At 40.4% G+C, this 25,042-nt stretch overlaps 1 protein-coding gene across 1 annotated transcript in view; it reads left to right on the top strand.

The window, feature by feature from the left end:
- SPAG17 (sperm associated antigen 17) overlaps nt 1-25,042 on the top strand; it is a 219,386-nt gene that overhangs the window by 50,199 nt on the left and 144,145 nt on the right. The window contains 4 exon segments of the mRNA XM_029230280.1: nt 4,641-4,772; nt 17,939-18,125; nt 19,629-19,823; nt 21,547-21,728. Coding sequence (XP_029086113.1) covers nt 4,641-4,772; nt 17,939-18,125; nt 19,629-19,823; nt 21,547-21,728 — 696 coding nt within the window.

Here is a 25,042-nt window from a genome sequence, read left to right on the forward strand (position 1 = left end):
ACTTTGGATGTAAAAACACAAACCACTTGACGATATGAAAGTGTGATACTATTTGTATTAAAATATAAAAAGATATAAGTATATGTCTATATATGCATAGGAAATTACATAAGGACACACAAGAATTGGTTAGTGGAATGCAGGAGATTGGGGAAGCATTTTCTTTTCATTGTACGTCCTTCTGGTACTGCTTGCACTTTTTACCGTGATGAGGAATTATTGCACTTGGTCATATATTAAGGAAATGAGAGAAACAAAAGAATGTGGTACCAAATGAATGAATGAATGAATGAATGAATGAAAGAACGAACGAAGAAACAAAGCGAATTAGATCTGCATGTCAAAAACCTGTTTGCTCCGCCCTGGGCTAGTTTGGACTGAGCCAAGTTTATGGATTCTGCTCCTATTTGCTGAGGTCCTAAGTCATTGACCCAAGAATAATGGGTTAAATGTGAAATCACATCTTACGCATTTTTGCAGCTACTGTAACAAATACCATGGACCCTCAAGGAGGGCCCTGAAACCAAAAGACTTTTAGGAAAAAATGGTGACTATATTTGGAGTCCCTGGAAGAAAAGCCTTTCCTCATCCCATCCCTCTCCCTTCATCCTTCCCTTCTCTGCCTCACATAACCACACCTTTCCCTCTCCTCCACCACCTCTTTTCCCTGGTTTGTTCCAGGCAAGAGAAATGCAGATCCAAAATCTTTACCCTTCCTCAGAACTCACCTGGATTGAACATGCAGCAAGTTACGCAACTTAAGTCAAGCTGTTCCTTGTGCCTTGTTGTAAGCACACCAGGGAAGCCTGGCAGCAGACCTGCAGACCTCATGGAAGTCCTATCTATCTATCTATCTATCTATATCTATCTATCTATCATCTATCTATTTATGTATCATGTATACACATACATATATGTATGCATATGTGTTTATATGTCTGTATGTATACATGCATTTGTGCACACACATACATTTTGTTTTCATGGGAATCTGTGGAGCAGTTCTAAGTGTTTGTCCCAACCGATGCCTTGCTTACTACTAATGTGGGGAGGATCCACAGAGAGGATGGAAGACGGGAAGGGAGGGCACTAGTGTCTGTGGGGGGGACCTGATCCCCAGGCAAGGAAAGAATTTGGCTCATTTGGTGTATTTTTGTTGGATCAGATCATTAGGTAGTAAATATGACATACGTCTTTGAATCAGGTCAGTGATAAAGAGAGAAATGTTTTCATTTCTTAGTGTGCTCAGAGTCACAGACTTCCTAACAGACAAAGGGCATCCACCCTCAAAATAAGATCCTTACCATCGTGTCTTCCTGCCTCAGCTGCACTCTTGGATGCTAAATTTCCTCCTACACCAGTCTTTCCCAGAACCAAGCACCTCGGGTAGCTTGGCCTGGATGTCCCCCCAGCCCTGGCAGGCCCCGAGGCCTGGCCTGAATAGGTCCAGGAGACACGTACAGGCCTTGTCTGGGAACAGTTTTTCTCCATTTAATAAGTCTCATTTGCCCATAAGACGCATTTTTTAAGTTTCTGACTCATGCCAGGCTCATTTATTTGGTATTTTGGCTTGATGAGTACCTAGGTTTTAACCCACGTAGGGCTGTTTTTCTGCCTAGTTCTGGAAACTTTGGGGTTTGTCTAATTGCTCCTCAACCCTGATCAGCTCACGGCTCCCTTTTTCTCTTGTATCCCTCATCCTCCCAAGACCTACTGCCCTTGTCGGCCTGCCTCCCCAGCACACAGACACACACAGAGACACACAGATGCACAGACACACAGACACACAGACACACAGAGACACACAGAGACACACACACATGGACTAGATACTGGACAAGCAACCCTTACAATGCTGGGAGGTTGAAGATTTGATTATTATCTCAGTTAATACGAGTAAGGCAAGGGAAGGGAAGCCTTAAAATCTGTGTCTTCTGCACATGTTTTTTCCTTCCCTCAAAGACTTATCCTTCAAACAAAGGCCCTCTAAGGATTTGTTTTTCATCTGAGACCAAACTACTGGCTGTTGATTGGCTGGAAGTGTGAACTATGGGGTGTGAGAAGAAAGACTTTTCGGTAGAAATTCACTTATAAACATTTTTCTTTTTCTGCCTCTCCTGGAGATGACCCACATTCCATAAAAATTTTCAGTCTAAGATGTTTTTCAGCAGAGACTTTCATTTACATTAATTATCCTAAGGATTCACATTACCATTCCCTTTGGGAGAAGCACAGAAGGAAAATGGCATGCCTGGGAGTCAAACCTCCTCCGAGCAACCTCCTCTGGGAAGGACAAGCATGCCGGTTTCTGCCATTGCCAGCAGTGCCACGTGCAGTGCTGTGCCCTTCTCCGGGAGTGTGGACATCGGCACTGAGTCTGCCTCCGACTGGGTCACCCTGGGCTGCTCAGGGAGGAGGGAGCATCCTCCGGGCTCGCCCCACCACTGCTTTTCCTGGCTCTGTGTCCATGAGATCATGGGTGCCCAGCTATTCCTAATCTCCCCGTTTCACAGTAGGGTATCATTCTTATTTTGAGGCTGTGCCAGATTTTTGTTTTAAACCCAGCTCTCTACAGACAGTTTTCGATTGACCAGAAATAACATTTATGGCCCGCAAAACACCTTTCTCTTGGGACATTTTGTTGTGCTTTGAGTACATTTTAACACAGTGAGGTAACATTCGTAGCCTAATACGGACATGGGGATAGAAAACAACTCCGGAGACACCCCATCCATCACCGTGACACCAGGCAGGCTTCACCCACACCACCCGAGACATAGGTAAATATCCTGTTTTCACAGGTCTTCAGGAAAAGAGACCCAGTCCAGTGTTGACTTCCCTTCAACATTGTCATTATATTTGTATCACAGGGAAACGCCCCATCCTAGACTGCTATGAGCTTCAAAACTCAAAGCTGTATATTTTGAACCAGATGTCACAGAGAAGGCTGATAGTCGGCACACTAGTTTAGCTGGTATTGAAAAATAACATTTCAAACAAAATACATCTACCCTCTGAGGCTGGACCCAATCGGACAGCTTTCATTTTACGTGTGACTGTCCGTCCCCTTAGGATTCCCTTCTCTCTTATGAGTCTGGTCATCATTAAGTGGTGAGATTCCACAGGTGTATCCTTATGTTTTCCAGCTCCCAGAAATCACAGCCATCATGTCCCTTTTCCTAAATCGTGTTAGCAGGAGCAGAACTGCCATAAAAAGCAAAGAGCTCTATTTCATGGAGGGTGTTTGCTTAGACACATGCAAAGCTTTCTGACATTTGGTTTGTTCCTTTGGTTTTTGGAAACAGCAGCTTTAAAGGAGTCCTTTCCCTGGCTTTCCCCTCCTGCATTGCAATACAGAAAACCCCAATGTGGTCTCGAGGCGGTCCGATTACATTTTGGCATATGATAATCCACAGGGCCATCTGCAGTTAGAAGCAAAATAGCCATCTCCCTTTCTTTCAGCTATTTCCCTTGGCAAAGTGAAAAGTCATAAGGAACTGGATTGGTCAGGAAAGCCCTGACCAAGGGCTTGTATGAACCTCAGACAAGACGCAGCCCGATGAGATGCGGTGTGCGCCATCATTATCTGAGACGGAGGCTGTGAAATTGACACCATATGCGCCTGGAGGAGTAATTGCACCAAGGGCGGAGAAAAGCAACATGTCAGGACATTTTAGTAACACCTAATTCATCCCGAGGTTATAAATAAACCTGATGCTTGCTTGAATACAAAAGTCGAAAAACACTTTGACTAGATTACTTTTGTGACAGTGCTTCCGGCTGAGGTGAACTTTATTAGGGAGACGACATGAAGAAAGAGAAATACATAACAACTTTTTATGGTATATTTTACATGATTTTATTTTTTTGCAGTAAATAAAGTGGTTATAGGGCTCCAAGGAAAAGGGCCCAGATGTTAGAGAGTTGTGTGAAATTTAGAGGAAACAAGCTGTAAAAAGTGCAGTTATAAAACAGGCTGTCAGTGCCACACATCTGGACAATACAGCTGTATGTTCCTAGTGGCTGTCGTCACCCAAAGAAAACTCAATAACCTTATTTCACCCCAATTAGGCTGCATACCAACAGGATAAACCTTAAATTGCAAGGGGTGGGAGTAGGGGAGCAGCATTCACTCGGCGCCTCTGTGTCAAACAGCTTTTATCTTTCATTTGAATTTGGTCACCAAGAAATGAAAGACTGCTAACATAGCCATTTCCATTTTTATAAAACCCTATTTAATTTATAGTGTCGTAAGAAGTCAGGGTTTGACAGTTTGGACTATTGGCTGTGCCAAACAACAGACTTTCTGTAGCATGAAACTGACCTACCGGTCATCCTAACACAGAGCTCCACCTGTCTTTCCTCCACCCATGTTTGGGAGTCTGAGTCTAGCACCATCATGGGAAGCACTTATTGGAAAAAGTTCATTTTCAGACAACCCAATCTACTTAGAGTAGAGGGTAAATGCCTCTCTTTATGGCATTGGGGCATTTTTCCCTAATTTTTTTGGCCCACAATGAGGCACCTTTGCGGCAAGACAAATATTACAAAACTCAAAATACCATTTCATCTTTTCATCACTGACAGACATGCCAAAGGTTATAAAATGCCACTTTCCTAATAATTGTGTTTCTTCATAGGTTTTAACGGCAGCAAAAGCAATTATGGACAGCGGAGAGAAATTCACCTTACCACTGATAGGGAAACTCTTGAAATTTCAGCTTCTCCAGGTTAAATTGAAGGACCAACAGCGACGGGAAAACGAGAAGAAGGTACTGGGAGGGCGATGGTGGATTTTCTAAAGACGGCAAGGAGTGAGTGAACTGCAGCCAGGTTCTCTGGGGCACTTCCTCTCTCCGTAAGCCTGCCACGAAGTGTTACGTAGCACATTTAACTGTTGCCTCAACTTTTTAGGGAAAAGCCTATCCAAAGCGCTGTTGGAGGAATTACATTTTCTCAAAGACAAACCCATTAAAAATAAGTTCTCCTATGCAGAAATGTGACAGTATCCCAGGGCATGTGGCTGAGGTTGTTTTTATGGTAGTCTATTTATATGTTAGGAACAAATTAGGGAACAAAAGGAGAGACACAGAGTCAGGAGAAGTAAATATAAAAAGGTGAGAAAACCCCACAAAGTCAGGGTCTAACTATTTTAAATATTTTACATGATATTCAATAGGAGTACCTATTAAAATAATGGGCTACATCTGCATCTTCCTAATAATCTAAATATTTCAGCAGCGCTCCGTTACTTCTACTCCTATATTATATACCTGCTTATTTCTTCATGTGTAGACTTTTCATTTAATTTGCCTATGGAAATCAATCTGTGAGCTTTCCAAAGATTTGTATTTTTCATCTGAAAAAATATTTTAAAATAGTTTTAGCAAAGTGATGCTAGTTTCAAATCCATTTGCTCTTTAACCTTAGTCAAAATGAGAGATGTTTTTCTTATTTTCCAAATCATGCTGAAATATTTTTGGAAAGGCAAATGCTTCTGTATGTACATGTGTAATGTGTATGTGTGCATGTGTATGTATGAAATGGGTGTATAAGTAAATTGTTTCTTTATGCCTCTAAGTGGGAGAGGCAAAACCAAGTCATGGAAGAAGAAAGAGAAAAGTGAACATGTTCCAATAATACCTACTTCCCCTTTGTTAAGACCCCCCCAAATCTGGCTTTCCTATTTGAATTGAACTCTTGACAGGGTGACTGTAGAAAAACATAATAATGCCACCTTAAATTTGTAATATAGGGCTGTATGTTTTTCAAAGAGATTCTGCATTTAGCATCTTACTAGGGTGGTGTATATTGTCCCCAGAAAAAGTCTACATATTTGAAAACAGTTGATGGTATAGTTTTCCATCTATATGAAGCTCTTTCCAACATGTACAGGAGATTCGTACCTTAAAAAATACTCAGGGACGTTAAGACTTGGCAGAAGAAAAATTGGAAAATTTGAAACTAGTATAGAAAGATCGTTTCTTGTCTTTTTAAAATTCCAGTGTCACATGGGAATCTGAATTACAAAAAGTAGACTGTTAAGTCCTGCAAAAATTCTTGCACCTTCTGTTTGCTTTGTGCTTTCCCACAGCACCTACAAATATACATAACACATTAAGAGTGTCAATTTCCTTGTTTGCCACCTGTTTTAAGTCTTGGTAATTGTTTGTAATAGGAGTAGGTTTTAGATTTCAGTTAACAAATTTTAAGTAACAATAAATGGAATATCCTGGCCACCGAGGAAACGTTTTTAAAACTAACAGTATAAAGATATTTCTGCACTGTTATTTTGCTCAACATTTTTTTTTTGAAATGTGAACAATATAATAAGACAGCTATGAGATTCTGAAAATACAGAAATAATCTTTATTTGTTGAAAATTCAAGAGTCTTAAGGAATTGGGAGTTGAATTTTAGATTTATAAAAATAAAAAAGTAATAGATGCATAAGAGGACTCTTTGAGCAATTAAGAGCCAGCAATTACATAATCTAATTTGATGTCTTCATTAGATTGCGTTCCCGAAACACCAGCCCCAAATCCCTGAGTTACAACCACACGAGTCAGTACTAAATAATTGATGAAAACTGATTGGAAGGGAGAGCTCTCCAGAAAAATATTCTAGGTAAAGGCAAGACTAAGGGAGTTGTTGGAGGGATGATATAATCTATGTTCATTTCAACAACACTGCCCAGCAGGTCATTTGGAACAACAGAGGTTAATGCTTGTCAGCCAGGGAGTTTAGCAGAAACCAAAATAAGTATAAAGTATGTAAAACTGACACCACGCTGTGGTTTAGAAAATGGAAAAAAAGGAAAGAGGACTTTACCCAATTTCTTCCTCTTTCTGAACCCCGGGTGAGATTCTGAGATTCCTGCAAGGGGAGTGACTGTCTCTTCGGCTTTTTAACATCAACATGAGGTATATGTGGTTGCTTTCTCTCAAATACTAGTTATATGTTTACATCTGTACAACCCAGAGTGTTTTGTATCTTCTATGTTGAATTTTTGGAATTGAATTTTTAAAAATGAATGGTTGAAAAATATCCATAGCAGTAATTACAGAAAATACTAGGGAGACAGTGAGGACAAAAACTACTAATATGAGTACGTCCCTGTCCTTTTAACCCAGTGGAAAAAAAATGTAATGTATACTACATATTTGATTCTGTTTTTTTTTTAAAACTTTCTTTTTAAATTAATTAGTTTATTTATTTATTTTTGGGTGTGTCGGGTCTTCGTTTCTGTGCGAGGGCTTTCTCTAGTTGCGGCAAGCAGGGGCCACTCCTCATTGCGGTGCGCGGGCCTCTCGCTATAGCAGCCTCTCTTGTTGTGGAGCACAGGCTCCAGATGCGCAGGCTCAGTAGTTGTGGCTTACGGGCCCAGTTGCTCCACGGCATGTGGGATCTTCCCAGGCTCGAATCCGTGTCCCCTGCATTGGCAGGCAGATTCTCAACCAACTGCGCCACCATGGAAGCCCCTTGATTCTGTTTTAACCATCAAAACTTTTCTTAATAATATAGTTACAATAGCCACATACAGTGAAAATATCATTATTTTAGATTCCACTAATTTTAATAATTTATAACACTTTAGTCCGGGCTATGCTTAACATTGCATTTGCTTTGTCCATGAAGAAAGTTTACTGGATAATTAATATTATAAAAAATAACACAAGGAAGATATTTCTTAGAAGTACAGTTTAGAGGCCTTTAGCATATAAATTTCTGAGAGGCAAATCCCTGCCTCTAATTGTAATAAGTTGAATATATTTCAAAACTTTTATATATTCAGAAACATCTTGTTGATTACTTCCAAATATACATATAATGAAGAAAATACACTTTATTTCTAGAAATGTATTTCAGCATTTCAGAACTTCTGAATATGATTTTTTCATATAATTAATCCCAAATTAGATTTTATTATATCTTAAAATCGGAATAAGAGAGTGTTTTGTTTAGAAATAAGTTTTCCTTGTGCACATCATTATCTCAACATTTATTCTGCATTTTTAGTTATATCATTATCAATTTGTTGTTAATTCATTAACTTAACAAACATTTAGAGAAACAATGTATTAGGCACATATATTTTCATAAGGTTCATTATAATTTTAAAACAAATTGCTGACCATGTTTTAATTTAGTCATTATCTGAATATTACAGTATTTTTCACATTTTTACTTCTTTTTAACTCCAACTTTTATGTTGTATATTAATTATAAACATTTTTTAAAACCAAAACACTTCATTGTGAATCAAAATATTTAAAATATATTGAGAAATCAGCTAAAAGAAAACATTTAATCATCAAAAAATTAAAAATGGCTATAATACAAGCAAAATTAACCCATTTAAATAATCAGCCAAACTAAATCTAGTCTGTGCTGTTGAGTTCAGAACATTTGGATAGGTTTTTTTAGGAAAAGATCCAAATATATTCTAACTGTGCTTTTAATTTGTGAATTCAAATAACCAGTCCATATTTTCTTGGATATTTTTAGCATATCTTTTATATAAAAGCAGAACAGTTCTTTCTCTTTCTGGCTTATCTACTTAGCACAAGTTGCCTTATTTTTCAATGTCCTAGAATTGAATAGATGGAAGACAGGCAGTAAAGAATATGGACAGATGGTACTGGTAAACTTTTCTTAAAACATCTCAAAATTAAAAGCAACTAAATTTGACCAGATATCATGATGAAGCCCAAACAACCCAGAGCCTGCTCCAAAGGACCGACAAAGAGAAATTAGGGTAAATTTCACAGACGTTTTCCAGCTTACTCCAGTTAAAACCCCGAAACACTGGAAACCGGCCAATGTAATGCCATTTTGTATGTGTGTTTTGTTTTAAAAGAAAAGCCATAGGGACATACCAGGAAATTACAGGCTGGTTAGTTTTGATTCAGTTGTGGTTAAAATCTTCAGAAACTATTCTAAGAAATCAAACAGAGGAAGAGCAGAAACTCAGTTTAGAGGGACCCGTGTGGTTTCAGGAAAGGAATAACTTGCCTCACTAACTGGATGGAATTCTTTGAGGATGGATTATCGAAATGAGGATACTACCAACAAAACTGTTGGATCTGAAGAGCTACAAAATTCAACAATTCAGGGTAAATTATAAATGATTCCCTGGCTGGCTTATCTGTAAACTAGAGCAGTGCTTTCCTAATTGGGATGCTATTAATTAATGAAACCTTTTTACAGACTTCAGGAAAAATGTAAAGAAACGCACACATTTAAAATAGAGCAGTATTTTGAAATACAAATAGCTACAGTTACAGCAGCTAATAATAGTAATTAGCTACCATTATTGACTGCTTGCCACTATACTAAGCTCTTTACATATGTTTTAACCTTTAATGCTTTAAATGACTTTATGAGTTACAGAGTATTATTCTCGATTTGCAGATGGGGAAACTGAGGGTGTGAAAAGTAACTTTCCCAAGGCTAAATAGCTACTCAGGATTTAAATCCAGAACTGTCAGACTCTAAGATTATGTTCTTAACCACTGTACATACCCCTTCTGAGTGTGTCTCAATAATTACGCAAAACAGCACTCTTGGCTCACAATCAGTAGAGAACTTCCCAGGGATGCTTCTTTGAAGGAGCAAATGGCTTTGCTCAGTGGGATCTACCAACTCGCTAATTATATCGTGTAATTCCATGTTGCATAAAACATCCTGAAAAATGTTTTCGGGGCGGGGACTGGTCAGAGAAAGGAACAAAGTCCACCAAAGACAAAGGGCACTGAGCTAACCAACCACCAATTCCCGAGGGAATCCTGACTTCTTATCCAGTCCCACCCCCCTGCCCAGAAATGAGCTGGTCTCTGGGGGAATCTCTTAGAAAGAGACTTCCTGGGATTATTTCAAACATCCTTAGCCCTTCTCTCTGCCCTTCTGGGTGTTGAAGTTGGATAGCATTGGCTGATCCGGTGCTAAAACCTCTAAATCACATAGGATCGTGCAGGAGACAGACATCAGGTAGACATCAGACCCACCCCCTCACCACCACCACACACAGACAGGGCCATGTTCTGAGTCTGTGGATGAAGAATTGCACCCTGAAGATGGCAGTGTGGCACCCCAGGACTTTGTGCAATCCTTAGATTGCATCATGTTGTCGAGTGAACCCAGTATATTCGTTTGCTTACGTTTTCTACACCTCAGCCACTCTCTAGAAAAGCAAGCTCCTAACTCAGCCCCATACATTATATTTTCTATTTGGCAGGTAAGCAGGGAGGGGAAAGAAAGAGAAAATATAGAAAAGGAAAAACAAAATGTTCATAATGCCATAACCCTGTTATAACTAATGTTAACATTTTGGTACATTTCCTTTGTTTCTGTGGATTTGTTTCTTTACATAGCTGTAATCATTGTAAAAAGAAATTTTAATCCAGTTTTTTTCAATTAAAATATACCATAATTTTTTCTCATTATCACAGCATCCACATCTATCATTGATTTTGGCTAGGTGACATTCTATTGACTACCATAATTTTCTTAAAGTTCCTTTATTGTTGAACATTTCCGTTATTTCTGTGTTGTTTCATAATAAACAACGTTGTGATGAACAACCTTACCGTATACAATTCTTCATATTTTGGATAATTTCCTTAGCATACGTTTATAGAAATGGATTAATTGGGCCCCCAAATGTTCCCACAACCTTTTCTTTCCAAAATAGGTTCTGGAACCATTTAGACCCAGTCCTCCATTAAAAAAGATAACAAATGACCCCCTGTTCAAATTAACTTTATATTAGCTTATTAAAGATGGAGGAGTTTCATGAAAACAGATCTCTTTAATATTGTTTAATCTATTGTCTCTCAAACTTACTTGACACCATACATTTCTTTCAGTCCATCTATTGTCCTCCCATCATCTGTGACCAATAGATTGTTTATGAGATAGAGTGATATCTTGAAAGAGGACTGAGTAGCACTCAGAAGATAGACCCTGTCTCTCATAAGTCACATAATAGTGGAGTGACTTAGTCATTTAACTGCCGTGACATCTTTTCTTATCTATATCCTTAATAATATTATTGTGGGAATCTTATGATAGAACACATATGAAACACAAAGTTATACACAACACAAAGTTCTACATATGTAGATGTGCTATTATCTATAAAAGTTAAGAGGAAGTATAGGTATTTACCACTGGTTCCACTGACTTTTACCATTTACTTCCCTTTCACTGTGAAGAACAACAGAATGACTACCCATCGAGGTATTTGAATTTTGGTATTAAGAAGTAATTTAGAAATAAAATACAGTCTAAAATATTTTTGAAGCATCAAATAACTAGGTTGCCCAATTCCAGAGAGGGAGAATTTTGTATTTTTCCCTTTAAGAGGTGAGAATAACAAGATGAAGGGTTCTAGGTAGGTGTCACGTAATACTCAAGTGAGTGTGTGAAACCCTAATACATTTTTGTTTGTTGCTAAGACAAGAGCCCCACATCTGCTATGTAGCTTAACTGGTAAGAAATCTCCATGCCTACCCAAAGCCTTCCCACAGGAGGAGGAGGCATCCAGATGCTTTTGGTACACAGTGCATTTTAAAGAAAATGTACTCTGCTATGAGCTTGACTCTCCCTTCATATGCTGGGGAGCATGTGTTCCCCAAACACGGTAGAAAGAGGGGCCTGTTAGATACACACCTCCTCATTTTTTATCTTGAATTGGCAAGAGTTTCCTCTGAGTTCTTTCAGTTGTAAGTAGATGACCCTAAATGGGAACATGCATGTTATGCTACCCAAAAGCAAGAAAGGCAAAAGAGGTTGGTGTTGAACAAATTTTAGCTTATGATTTAAGAGGGGGGCTCAGCAAACCTGGTTCACTTCTCCCCACTCCCGCCCTCAAATCCCAAGACGTAAACCCATAGAGGGGAGGGGCTCATTCAGAATGTGAGAGAAGAGAGGGAAAGGGAAGGAGATAGGGGGTGATTTTCCTGCAATTGGGGCTTAGTAGAAAAGGATGGACCTTTTGACCAGAGTAGAATTCTAAGGGGCCAAGTAGTCAACGATTGTTCAGAAGCAGAGGAACAAAGGGACTGTCCTGGTTCAGCTCAGGTATGGAGGTTGGGAGATACAGACTGGATACAGGAGAGGAGGAGGGAGACCACCACTAGAGTCAGGCACAGGGGAGTAGTGGGGACTGGGTAGGGCAAAGAACATGTTCAGAAATGTACCAAGGACTTCTCTGCCTGCCCCTGGCACCCAGGAGGACCCAGGTGCTTCCATTTGCTTCTGTTCTCTACCATTTAGTGTCTCTGCACACCAGGAAATCACATATATAGTCGCTATGAGAAATACTTTACATAGCAATACTTCTTGATGTGCTACCAATTAAACATACATCCACTGTTAAATGGAAAATGCAGAACACTAGGTTATATAGAGACAACAATAACGATTACGTTAAAATGACGCCTAAACATAATTTGAAAGAATGCATTGTAATGGCCTCTTCACTCATCTTCTCTGGATGGTGGAATTGTGATTTTTGTAAGTTCTCTGTTTTTTTTCCAATTTTTCAATAATGATTATTTTTAGAATTTAAAAACATACCTAAAGAAGTAAATCAGGATTTAGAAGTACTTCTTAGATGCTTTTGTGAAAGGAGGGATATCAATATTGCTAATTTCCGTGTTACTGGAAATTAGTTTAAAAGATGCTTGTCTGGGCTTCCCTGGTGGTGCAGTGGTTGAGAGTCCGCCTGCTGATGCAGGGGACACGGGTTAGTGCCCCGGTCTGGGAAGATCCCACATGCCGCGGAGCGGCTGGGGCCCGTGAGCCATGGCCGCTGAGTCTGCGCGTCCAGAGCCTGTGCTCCGCAACGGGAGAGGCCACAACAGTGAGAGGCCCATGTACCGCAAGAAAAAAAAAAAAAAAAGATGCTTGTCTCCAGGGTACCAAGTTTGGCCTTGCTAAGGGAATGCAAAGGCAAAAAGAAAGAGAGGGAAAGAGGGCACTGAGCAGAAAGGAGCTGAGGGAAGTGAAGCACACGGAGAAACAGAAGAGCATTCAGCTAGTATTATTCAGCCCTTGGAAAGATGGAGTAGAGAGAGGGCAGACAAGCATGGAGAAGAAGGTTGCAAGGACATCGAAGGCTGAGGCTACAGGAGAACCATGGAAATAAAATGAGTTTGAGGTTTGGAGTCACACCAACTTGTGTCTCTACCACAGCTGTGTGCTTGTGAGGGAAACTGTGGGTCTTAATTTATACAATGGGAATATTTACCCATTTGGCATGTTGCTTTGTGAGAACAAATTAAAGATGATGATGTCTAGAAAGCACGTATCATACTGTATAGCTGTGTCTCTGCTAAGTTACCACTTACTTTGAAATTTTGGTTGTGATCAGCCTTGCTTTCTCTAGGATCCTAAGAAAACTTACAGGAGAAAGGGCTCAGGGAGTTGCTTACCTTGTAGAACCCAATCTTTGCTAGAGAGACTCCAAAGGAATGAGAGCTATGTGTCTGCACAGGTCCTACACCCCACCTAGGAGAGCCTCCAGGGCCAGAGGGCCCTTTTACTGCCTTCCTGGGACACAAATGTCCACGGCAGTCAGGAAGTGTTTTTTGGAATAATGGAATATGAATGCATGTATAAAGCTGAATGAAATGAATGAAGGTGAACTTTAGAATAATTTAATCTAAAACAATTTCTTCTTTTCAGTTCTAAAGATCACCCTGCGATTTTATTTCAAATGATAGCTGTAGAAGTTTCTGGCAAATTTTTTTTGGCCAAGTTGGGACTTCTCTGTGGTGAGGCTAGCTGTCCACGTCACAGCTGCACCGGTGTTTTTCCCTCTAGTGGACTCACCTTGATCCAAGGTGTGGCTGGGAGAGCGCCTACTTGCACGAGTCTTACCAGTACCTCCGAGTTGATTGGAGTCAGGGACACTGATTTGGGCTCTGGTTTCATTTTCAATGAACAATCTCAAAATTTCCAATAAGCTCTCCACATTGGCAGAGAGTTCTACCATCTTTCTTCAGTAAGCTTGCTCTCCCACTTTCTGAGATGACTCACATTATCTTCTCTAGTCAAACCTCCTACCTCATACCTGCCCATCTTGAGTTGATAACCTTGCCTCATCCTTCACTTGAAAACATTGAAACATTCCCCCAACACCATCAAGACCTCTCTGTTTCTTGCACCTACACCCAGCCAGTCATCCCCTCTTTGCTCCTTTCATTAAACTGAGAAATTGCCTTTCTTCCTATCAAAGTCTAGTTATTGACACATTCTCTTCATCTTATCCCATCTTTTCTCCTCAAGGACTTTAGTCTCCCCCATGTTTTCAATGTCCCCCTCTCTGATGGATCATTCCATCAGCCTGCAAACACAATATCTCCTGACTTTACTTACATACGTACATAGCTTGACGTTATACTCCCCTTCTGCCCAATCATCCACTGAACAATCTCAGATCCCCCAGTTCCCCTTTACAAGCAAACGTCTTTTTTTTTTTCTTTAAAGGCTGTTCTCTTTTTCTCTTTTTTTAATGCATTTACATTAGTTTTGTTTTTTACTTTTTTATTGAAGTATAATTCATTTACAATGTTGTGTTAATCTCTGCTATACAGCAAAGTGATTCAGTTATACATATATGTATGCATTTTTTAATATTCTTTTCCAAGATGGTTTATCAAAAGATATTGATTCTAGTTCCCTGTGCTATACAGTAGGACCTTGTTGTTTATCCACTCTCTGTATAATAGCTCACCTCTGCTAACCCCAAACTCCCACTCCCTCCCTCTCCCACCCCCTCCCCCTTGGCAACAGCAAGTCTGTTCTCTATGTCCATGAGTCTGTTTCTGTTTCATAGATAGGTTCATTTGCGCCATATTTTAGATTCCACATATAAGTGATATCATATGGTATTTGTCTTTCTCTTTCTGACTTACATTACTTAGTATGATAATCTCTAGGTCCATCCATACTGCAAATGGCATTATTTCGTTCTTTCTTATGGCTGAGTAGTATTCCACGGTATATGTGCACCACATCTTCTTTATCCATTCATCTGTTGATGGACATTTAGGTTGTTTCCATGTCTTGGCTATTGTGCATAGTGCTCACAAGGAAGCTTCTTGAAACCATTGTCCACACAAGTGGTCACCCAACTGGTCCTGCCTCTGTGTTCACTACCTCCACACTCCACCATAACTGCTCCCATAATGTCGCCTATAACTACCCATACTTTTCAGTCCCTTGGTTCTCTAGCTGCATACTCTGTAATTTTTCCTACCTTCTAAGTCATTTCTCTCTTTTACCCACATCCCCTCCTATACCCAGTTGGTAAGTATTGGAGTTTCCAGCATGATCCCAGGTTCAATTCTCATATTTGTTGAGACCTCTTTCCCCAGGGGGTCTTATCTCTTCCCGTGCAGTTAACTACTATCTCTGTGTTACCCACACCTGAATTTGTAACTCCAGCCACATCTCTCTTCTGAGAGGAGAACATGTGTATTCAATTGTCTCCTTGTCATCTCAGGAGCATCTCGGATTTAACAAGATCTTTCTGAATAGTCTGCCCACCTTAAGTAAAAATTATTTCTCACTCCAATGCTTCTGTCTCTGTGAGTGGCGCCATTAACCAACTTGTTATTCAAACTAAATCCAGAGCATTATCGTTGTTGCCTCCTCCTTCATTCCTTGTCTGTAATCTTTCAACCCCTGTACTTTCAACATCCACAATATATCTTAAATCCATCTACATTTCTCCACTCTACCAACACTTTAAACTGAGTTACTGTTAGGTCTTATCTGAACTATTGCTAGAGTTTCCTTACTGGTCTTCTGGTTTCCTATCTTGCAAAATCACAGTAGTCCTCCATTTAAACCCTTTATGGTCTTTCCAATGCATTTTTAATAAAATATAAACTTGTGAACCAGCCCCCACCAAAGCGCTGGATGACCTGGCCCATGCCCTACCTTTCCCACCTCATCCTGGCCACTCTCTTCCTTGCCCACTATTCTCCTGCTATACTCATCTCCTTTCAGTTCCTTGCGCATACCTGTCTCCTTTATAACTCAGGGCCTCTGGCACACACTTCACCTTTCCCCTGCTTCTCACATGGATGCTTCTCATCCTTCAGGTCTTCACTCAAATGTCACTCCCTCAGAGGCCTTCCATCACCAGCTTACTAGTGAGTGGTGAATTGTGTGTCTATCCCTACATTGGGTTTTATCCTTCATAAAATTCATGAAAATCATCAGTCATGCTTTTGTTTCTCTGTTCATGTGCTTTTTTCTCTTTCTTCCCCAGTAGAGTAGGAGCTCAAGGGAATAGAGCTCAACCCTATTTTTTTTTCACATCGTTATTGGAGTATAATTACTTTACAATGTTGTGTTAGTTTCTGCTGTGCAACAAAGTGAATCAGCTCTATGTATACATATATCCCCATATCCCCTCCCTCTTGAGCCTCCCTCCCACCCTCCCTACTCCACCCCTCTAGGTGGTCACAAAACATCGAGTTGAACTCCCTGTGCTATGTAGCAGCTTCCCACTAGCCATCCATTTTACATTTGGTAGTGTATATATGTCAGTGCTACTGTCTCACTTCGTCCCAGCTTCCCCTTCCCCCCGTGTCCTCAAGTCCGTTCTCTACGTCTGCGTCTTTATTCCTGCCCTGCCACTAGGTTCATCAGTACCATTTTTTTAGATTCCATATATATGCATTAGCACATGCCAACCCTTTTTATGGGCCAGTTTGTATCTGGCGCAGAGAGAAACACTGGGGCTTTTCATACCTCTGTACTTTACCTTGTGCTTTCCTTGCTGCCTCTATCCAAGGCTATTAGTGACATCTGCAGCCTCCGCTGATATTTCCCTCTGTTGAGGAGCAGGTGGTGGGGAGGTCGAGTTTCCCCACCACTGGAGCCACAGGTGCCAGGCAGGCACGGAGGGTCCATGGGCACCTCTGATGCTTCCTCCGGGTGCTACAGCTAAACTGGGTTTGGGACTTCCCTGGCAGTCCAGTGGTTAAGACCCCACGCTTCTACTGCAGGGGGCGTGGGTTCGATCCCTGGTCGAGGAACGGAGATCCCACATGCCACGAGGAGGGGTGAAAAAGATTAAAAAGAAACCCAAAACTGGGTTCTCTGGAACCATCAACACCCAGAAGCCACGTAGAGGAGGCAGACGCTCCTCTCCCCTCCTGTGCTACCTTCTGTTAGCTTGGTGCCAAAGCAATATATCTTCTACTTTCCTTGTCTCTAACGTCTTAGGACTGAGTTCTTCAAATTTGGTCTCACGACCTCAGGAAAATACAGAACCCCCAATGTTGCTACAGTAATTTAGTTTAGTAATTTTTGTGCCCAGTTTTGTTGAACATGGGAAAAATAAATAACATAAGCATATTCTGGATCTTCTGTATGGTCCAGTACTACCACGTCATTTCAATGAACTCAACCTATGTGTATTCATAACACATGAATGGAAGGTGTAATTACATTATGACGTAATGTACAAAGGTTTTGGCAATTGTTTGAAAAGAAAACCTTTGTTAGACCCAGATAGAGACCCCAGGGTTAGGCTACTTGATAAACCTAAGTCCCGGCCATCACAATGTACTCAGAATCCACCACTCTCCCTGCCAGCCACTAACTGAGTTTGTTTATTAGGCCAAGGAGGCGGGGGGCGGGGGGGGGGGGGGGGGGGCTCCTTTAAGATGAATTCCCTTCCAGAAAGATGTGTGTGTGTGTGACAGTCTCCTAGCATCCACCCCTCTAGTCTTTGTGTTTGATGTGCCTTCTCACAGCTTAGGCTCAACCTGGAATCTCCGCTATCCTGGCTTGAAGAATGAATTAGGGAGTAAAGGAGTGAGTGAATGAAATAAAGATTTAATTTACCTGACAGTAGAAAAGCCATTGCCTGCTCACTGTATGGTTTAATCAAAAGTATTCTGTCTTTCCAGGTGATAGAAGACAGATTTAAGGTAGAAAAGGATAAAGGGAAAGCAAAATCTCCCAAGGAGAAAAAGTCCCCAATTGCCACGGTTGCCAAAGGAAAGGGAAAGGACCAGCCTGAGGCAAACACAGCAGTAAAAAAGACCACCCAGTTAGTAAGAAGGGGAGAAGAGGATCACACCAAACATTACCTTGGTCAGTAAGATGCTCCTTTCCCTTCTTGCCTGATGACCTACAAACTTGAAAAATCATTCCAACCACTATGCTTAATCTTCCCCAGCCTTTTCACCTTTTTAAAAGCATAAATCCTATACTCCCCATGACACCCTAATAGAAAAATATTTCTATTTGCAATTCATTTTTGTTTTCAGCCAATATTTCTTTAGCATGTGTCTTGCTATAGGCACATTTTCATAGTGCAGATAAAAGATGAATTAACTAGCTGACTGTGCCACCAAGGAGCTTACTATCTTGTTGGGAACATTTGAGAAAATCAGAAACACTTATAAGGCAAAGTAAAAAGTGATTATTGTCACGAGTGTAATACAGTGGTAATAAAATCAGACCTGTTAATTTGTGACTCAGAGCACGTAGCTTCCTGACCTCAGCTTCTCCCACTATCTGTCCTAGATAGAACAACCAGAATTTTCTTTCATTTAGAGTATTGATATAAAAAACATTACTTGACTTGGGCAGCTATGAGTAATTCATTGCCACCTTCCCATGAACCCAAGTGGAGCTACTGTTTTTTATTTGCATCGTATTTAAATGAGATGGCACCTCTTCACATCCTTTGACAGTTTGACTCCCCTAATATATCTCTGCTCTAAACCCACTAGACACAGAAGCAATTATATTATGGATTTTGTGAGCAGTATCGATACTGATTTGTTTTAGTAGCTGAAGAAAAATCACTACTTGATGATCAAAAGTTTGTGCATCTGTTTCTCTATTTTTAAATTGATCTTGATGAACCATTGTGAGATGTAATGTTTTCGTGTACCATCTAGTATTGATATTAAAGTACAACAATTATTCTCACCCCCCAGAATCTCACATTCTAATATAAACTCATGTTTTAACACTTACAGAACAGTATAGCCAGGACAAAATTGAGGAGAAAAATTTTAGGAAAGTGAGCAATATCTATTTTTTAACTTGAATGCAATAAATAGATAGTTGCTACATAACCCATACTCAGCATGCACACCTATTGGCATAAACACACAGTATGCTTTGGTAGGGAGTTTGTTCATATTCAATATTTCCCTCTTCTGTAAACACCTCCGCATATAAAATACCACAAAGCTGCAGCTACTTGTAATTCAGGAGTAAAGCCAGATGTTGCTCAAAAGAGATTAGAACCAAGAAAAATTACAGCCTAGACATTTTTTTTTTTAGAAAAACCCAAGCACACATTTTCCATGACGACAGGCCCTCTGTATGTTTGTCCTCCTATTACGCCTATGTCTCATTTGCAAAGGTGATTTAATATTTTGTAAAATGGCCACAGCCTTCTTACTGGAAGGGCAATAATGAAAACCAGTCAACATGACTGCATTCCAGCCAACCGGACTGCTTTTGGCGAGCCCGAGGGATGATAAACGCATGCATAATGTATAGAGCCATTGAACTGGCTGAGTGCAACCTGTTCTCTTTTAAAATGACGGCTGCTCTTCTCTACGGTATTTTGAACAGACGATGAGCCAGATGACGGTGCCCAGCATTACATTATAGTTGTGGGCTTCAACAATCCTCAGTTATTAGCGATCACGACTGAGCTCGGCATTCCCATAAGCAGCGTGATTAAAATATCGTCAGAGAATTATGAACCTCTGCAGACACACCTGGCCGCAGTTAGCCAGCAGCGGGAAAGTTTTCTTCAGCCAGAAGGTATGCAGTCTGCTACACAACTTACTGAATCCTGCAGTATTACCCACTGTCCTTAAAGTACAAATACAATTTTCTGCCCAAAGCATAGTCATACAATACATACATTATTAAATCCTTTCGAGACTCTGAGTTGCTATTTATGCCACTTGCACTAGCCAGGTGTTGTAAATTTTGCAAATTCAAATCATACCCCGTGTTTCTATCCCTGTGGAGCCACAGAGAACATAGACTTGGTTATCCAACTACATTTCTCAGGAATTTTGCTCTATAACTTTTACCTACAGCATGAGTGGGATGGATCATCTGTAGATAATCTATTCTGCCAGAAGCCACAGTCACCAAATGGCCCAAGGGAGGCCATAGCCCTGGATTCTTGCTCAGATTTGCTACTGGCTTATTCTGATAAATCAGAGGGGACGCTTATCTCCCAGGCCTTAGACCAGGAAGCTGTGGGATGTAGTCCCACCTACACTACTGTTCTGTACTACTCTTCAGACCTCAGGGTCTTCATCTAAGGGAATTGTACTAGACTCCCTCTGTGGGATGGGAACAAAGTCTACTGTCTACTGCAGATAGTAAAATTAGGATGCAGTATAAGCCTGTGTGACCTGGAAGTCCAAGCTCTTTTTGCCGTATGCTATTGCGCTTTTTTGTTATTTATCAGTAATATCCTTTCACAGGGCTTTGTAACCTATACAGCCGCATCCGGATTTCTATAACACAATATTTTTTAAATTGCTGTTCCAGGTTAGAAATGGCTACCCCTGATAATAATCATAGCTACCATTTATTGGGCACAGGCCTTGGGACTGGGCTCAATGCTAAGGGCTTTAAGTGTGTTGATTCGTGTAGTTTCCATGACAGCCCTCGGAAGTATGTTTTACTATTTCCATTTTACCAAAAACGACTCTGTCTAGAGGCAGCTATTATGTAAAAGAGTTGAGAGTTAAACCTAGCTATTTCTATCTCAAAGCCTAGTTGTAACATTCAATAACTTATTATTCAAGTCAGTGAGAAAATGCTGCATAAGCTCCATAGTCTTTCTGTTAAAAATATTTAATATATAAAAATAAAATCATAGAAAAAGAGACTTTACAGTAGAATAGTGAGATCTTAGTAGTAGAACCTATTTAGTTATAGGTGGAAAAACCAAACCATGTCAGACAGATTTTCAAGTGTAACTTTATGGAAAACTGTCATTATTTTATACAGTCAGAGCACAAATGCCCAGAGAAGCCAGTAGCTATTTCAATGTGACCAAAAGTTAACTGAAGCAGAAATCATGGATCCAGTCTGTTTTTACCCACATGGGAAGGAGAACTGGATTGACTGCATTTCTAACCAGTTATGCAGCAAACAAATGTTAAAATAGTCAAAAAGTGATCTGGCAGAAAAACTGCTCCTATATAGATACAATCTCAGAGTGATGGAAGTCTTGACCATTTTTAGCTCCCCAAATGTGTGATCTTATAATCTTTCTGGGCCTCAACTATAGAATAAAGAGGTGGAAAAAGCTCATAGTAAATAACAATTTCAGGAGTAAAATCCTCCGATGTTTAATTATATAGTCTAGGTCCAAACACTTCTCAAAATTACATTTCTTTATTTGCATTTTCTGGTACTGTACAGACATCATGCAATGCATATGACTCACCACAAACACTTAAGGTGGGAAGAAATTCGACACTCTCATTTTGTAGTATAAACATGTTGCTCTTATTAGATATAGAAGCTGAAAAATTGAAGAAAGAGAATGACATAAAAGAACTTGAAATCTTCTGGAAGTACTTGGAACCAATCCTGAATAATGAGAAACCGGAAACAAATCTCTTTGATGTCGCTCGGCTTGAATACATGGTCAAGGCTGACAAGTTGCCTTGCGACTGGTCGGACAGTGAGATGTTGGTTAGTACACGCATTAATGAGAGTGACTGGTTTGAACATGTGACACTGTGGTTCCATTTACTCCATTCGTTCATTCCACAGATATTTGTTAATCACTGTCTACAGAGAAGGCTTTGTGCTAGGTTCCTTTACCTTCACGACAGTGATCACATTGAACGTCCAATAATGGCTATATAGCCTGATTCTTCAGCTTTTAGTGTATGAACTAATGACAAAGGAATAAGATGAGATGAAGATAAAGGATGGTAATTATTTTATTTGGTGACGTGGCTTTGCTTCATACCTTAACAATGTTCTAGGCAGTAGAATCTTAATGTATTAATTGTGAAAAGAGCAAATTTTACAGTTTGTCAAATTACATTGTCTTTTTTTTTTAATGTATCATTTCAAAACATTGTTCTTCTAGGCCCTTGCTTTTATTGCCAAAATTGTATTTTCCTAGCAAGGTCTATCTTAATAGAATGACTTGACCCCAGCCCAACAGTTAGTAGACATTTCCTGAGAGTATTTATTGGCCCCTGCTATTGAGGTGCTCGCAGAGAGGCAAGACCAAAACCGTGAAACAGAGAGGCAGTGTTCAAGGTGCCACACGCCTATGTGTTATGTGAAACACACTCTAAGTTTCCTGTTAATTCAGAAAAAGAAGACATGGGATGCTTTGAAAAGTAACAAATGCTAAATACATGAGGGTGTTTTTAAAAAGAACGTTAACTATCATTGTTGGGGAAGTTATCCAGGCATTCCTGTTGTAAAAAAAAGAGACCTCTCAGGTCTCTTTCTGGTTGACCCCCTGTCCCAACAAACAGGGGCCCAGGAGTGTTGAATCCCTTGCAGGGTGATATAGATCAGCATTAAAGGGAATTGAACTGAAAGCAGAGTCTTGGAGATGGACCACATAAAGTATGCCGTGAAGGGAGCTGGGAAAAGCAGGGTGGAGGAGGGGGATAGGTGTCTGTGGGCAATGACTGTGGGTGGCTGCCAAACAAACAACCAAACCTGGCTGTCTAAGAGGAGGAGAATGACATCAAAGCCTGGAGCAGTTTCCGGGACAAAGGGTAGGCTGCCCACGGCCATGGATTGCAGCATGGACAGTTCTCACTGTGAGAGTCCCTGATTCTTTTACCTTGAAATGGATGCACACTGGGTGAAGTAAATGAAAACACTGAGGAGGGAAGCCTAGATCTGAACCTTGAAGGATGGACAGGATTTGAATAAGTAGCAATGGAGATCAGTTTGAGTTACAAAGACTGTCAACGTAAGGCATTAGATGTCACCACGTAGAAACAGAACACTTAAGTCTGATACCTTGGCAATAGTAAGAATAAAGATAAGCCTTGACCTATATGTGGAAACAATGCTGAACATAGAAAAGCTGTGGCTGAAGGCAGAGCTTGTTGTAGGCAAAACTGGTTACTGTGGACTCCCTTTGCTTTGTGTCGTCCCGCTCCTTCATCTAGATATCTTCCTCTTTCCTGCTTTGTCTTTCACTCCCCTGCCTCTAAGCCTGAGCTCAGAAGAGTCCATCTGTCCTCTACTACTTCGTGTTAAGTTGGGCCGTGTTTCTCTATCCCAGAGATACTGGCATACCAGGTACCGTCATACTATGACTATTCCATCCTATTTTATTGGAATTCCAGATTATGCCCAGCGAACGTGAGATATGTTTGAGAAAGAGGCCATATCCCTGGGATCCTGAAACACCATCTGAAAGACAGCTTTCTACTCTTGCTCTACAATAGACCAGTTCTCCTCCTGAGAACATATAAATATATGCCTAACTTAAAAACCCACATCCACAAGTTTAAGTTTTGTGGAAACAGTCCTTCTCTCATTTGGGCCAAGTTCTGGCCACATACCTTGTAAAGAACTTATATGCAATTTTGGTTCAATAAGGCATAGGAGATCCCAGCCATACATATCTTGAATCCTAATTCAGAGGAGGCAATACCAAGGGTCTTCTAAGGCAGCCTCAAACCGAGAACCTTTTGCTCCTGCTCTAACTAGAGCTGCCTTCCACGTGTCTTATTTACTCCCCAGGCATAGACTGAGAATAGCTGATGTGCATTGAGCCCAAGGGAGAAGACATTCTGTTGCATCATCGGTACATAGATGTGAACAGCAAGGCACACAATTGCAGCTCCAAGGGACCCAGCACCATTCCCAGCATCCTGTTTCTTATTCCAGTGTTAACAACTTAGCGTTCATCAGAAGATTTTAATCCCTCCATGTTTAAAGACAGTAAATGTGACTATATTTTCCTTTCTAAAAATAGAGTGGAAGAGTTTAAATGGCAATTAAAGTTCATAAATTTCATGTTGAAAAAAATAGTATCAGCTTCGTTGAAACACTGACTTCAGAACTAGAGGATTAATGTCTAGGGTCTCTAGTTGGGCCATGAAGGTAAGTGAGGAATGAGACATTTAGCTCTGCTGCCCAACTGGACACACCGATCTTCTATCGGTCACTTTGCAAATATTTATTGAACATCTCCTTCACACCAGGGCTGCAGTCTGGGTCCAACTGCAGGAGACTTTTAGGCCAAGGCATGCCTCTGTAAGGGATGGTTTGTGAGTGAACAGCCCAGCACGGAGGATGACGGGGAAAGAAAGCCTTGAAAGCAATTCAGTAATAGACTTGGGTTACAGAAGAAAAGGCCATTGGATTTAATACTGAAGATGAAAATTCATTTTAAACTTGGGATTACTTACGAAATATAAAAGCAATAAACCTATTTGTAATACCCGTAGCTTAAATGCATGGTGTAGATACACAGTATCCCACTCTCAGCTATATCTGTAAGTTGATAATGGCCTCATATCCAAGCCAGGAGCCAGCCAAGTAGCCATAGTCCTTCTTCCTCTCTGGAAGAAGGAAAGCATTAGTACCCTTGGCTGCAAGCAGGCAAGCTGTATTTCTGCTGAACCCAGGTAACGAAAGCTTTGTATCAAATAAATGCCCATCAAGAAGTGCTAACTGCCTATGAACGACATCTGCAACATTTCAAGTTAAGCCCTTGGTTGCAGAAATAATTTTCTGGCTTTTAACCTGCGAGTTGCTATTTGATTTAAAAAGAAATTAGCTAGTTACCCTAAGGGATAATAGGGCAGAAGTTTTTTACTATATTTCTTATAAATACAAACAAACAAAAATGTGTTTATATGCCAGAATGTGGGCAAAGAATATCCGTTTGAAGCTGATATTAACTGAAGAATTCTCAGTCTTAGAGGGGACACGTGAAGTCCAGACTGACAGCTGTGCTGTGAGGATGGGCGAGGTTTGGCACTTCACTGGTCTCACGCCAGACTGTGATTCAC

The sequence above is a fragment of the Monodon monoceros genome, unplaced genomic scaffold (genome assembly GCF_005190385.1).
Source record: "Monodon monoceros isolate NGI ecotype Baffin Bay Population unplaced genomic scaffold, NGI_Narwhal_1 Super_Scaffold_18, whole genome shotgun sequence".
Classification (NCBI taxonomy): Eukaryota; Metazoa; Chordata; class Mammalia; order Artiodactyla; family Monodontidae; genus Monodon; species Monodon monoceros.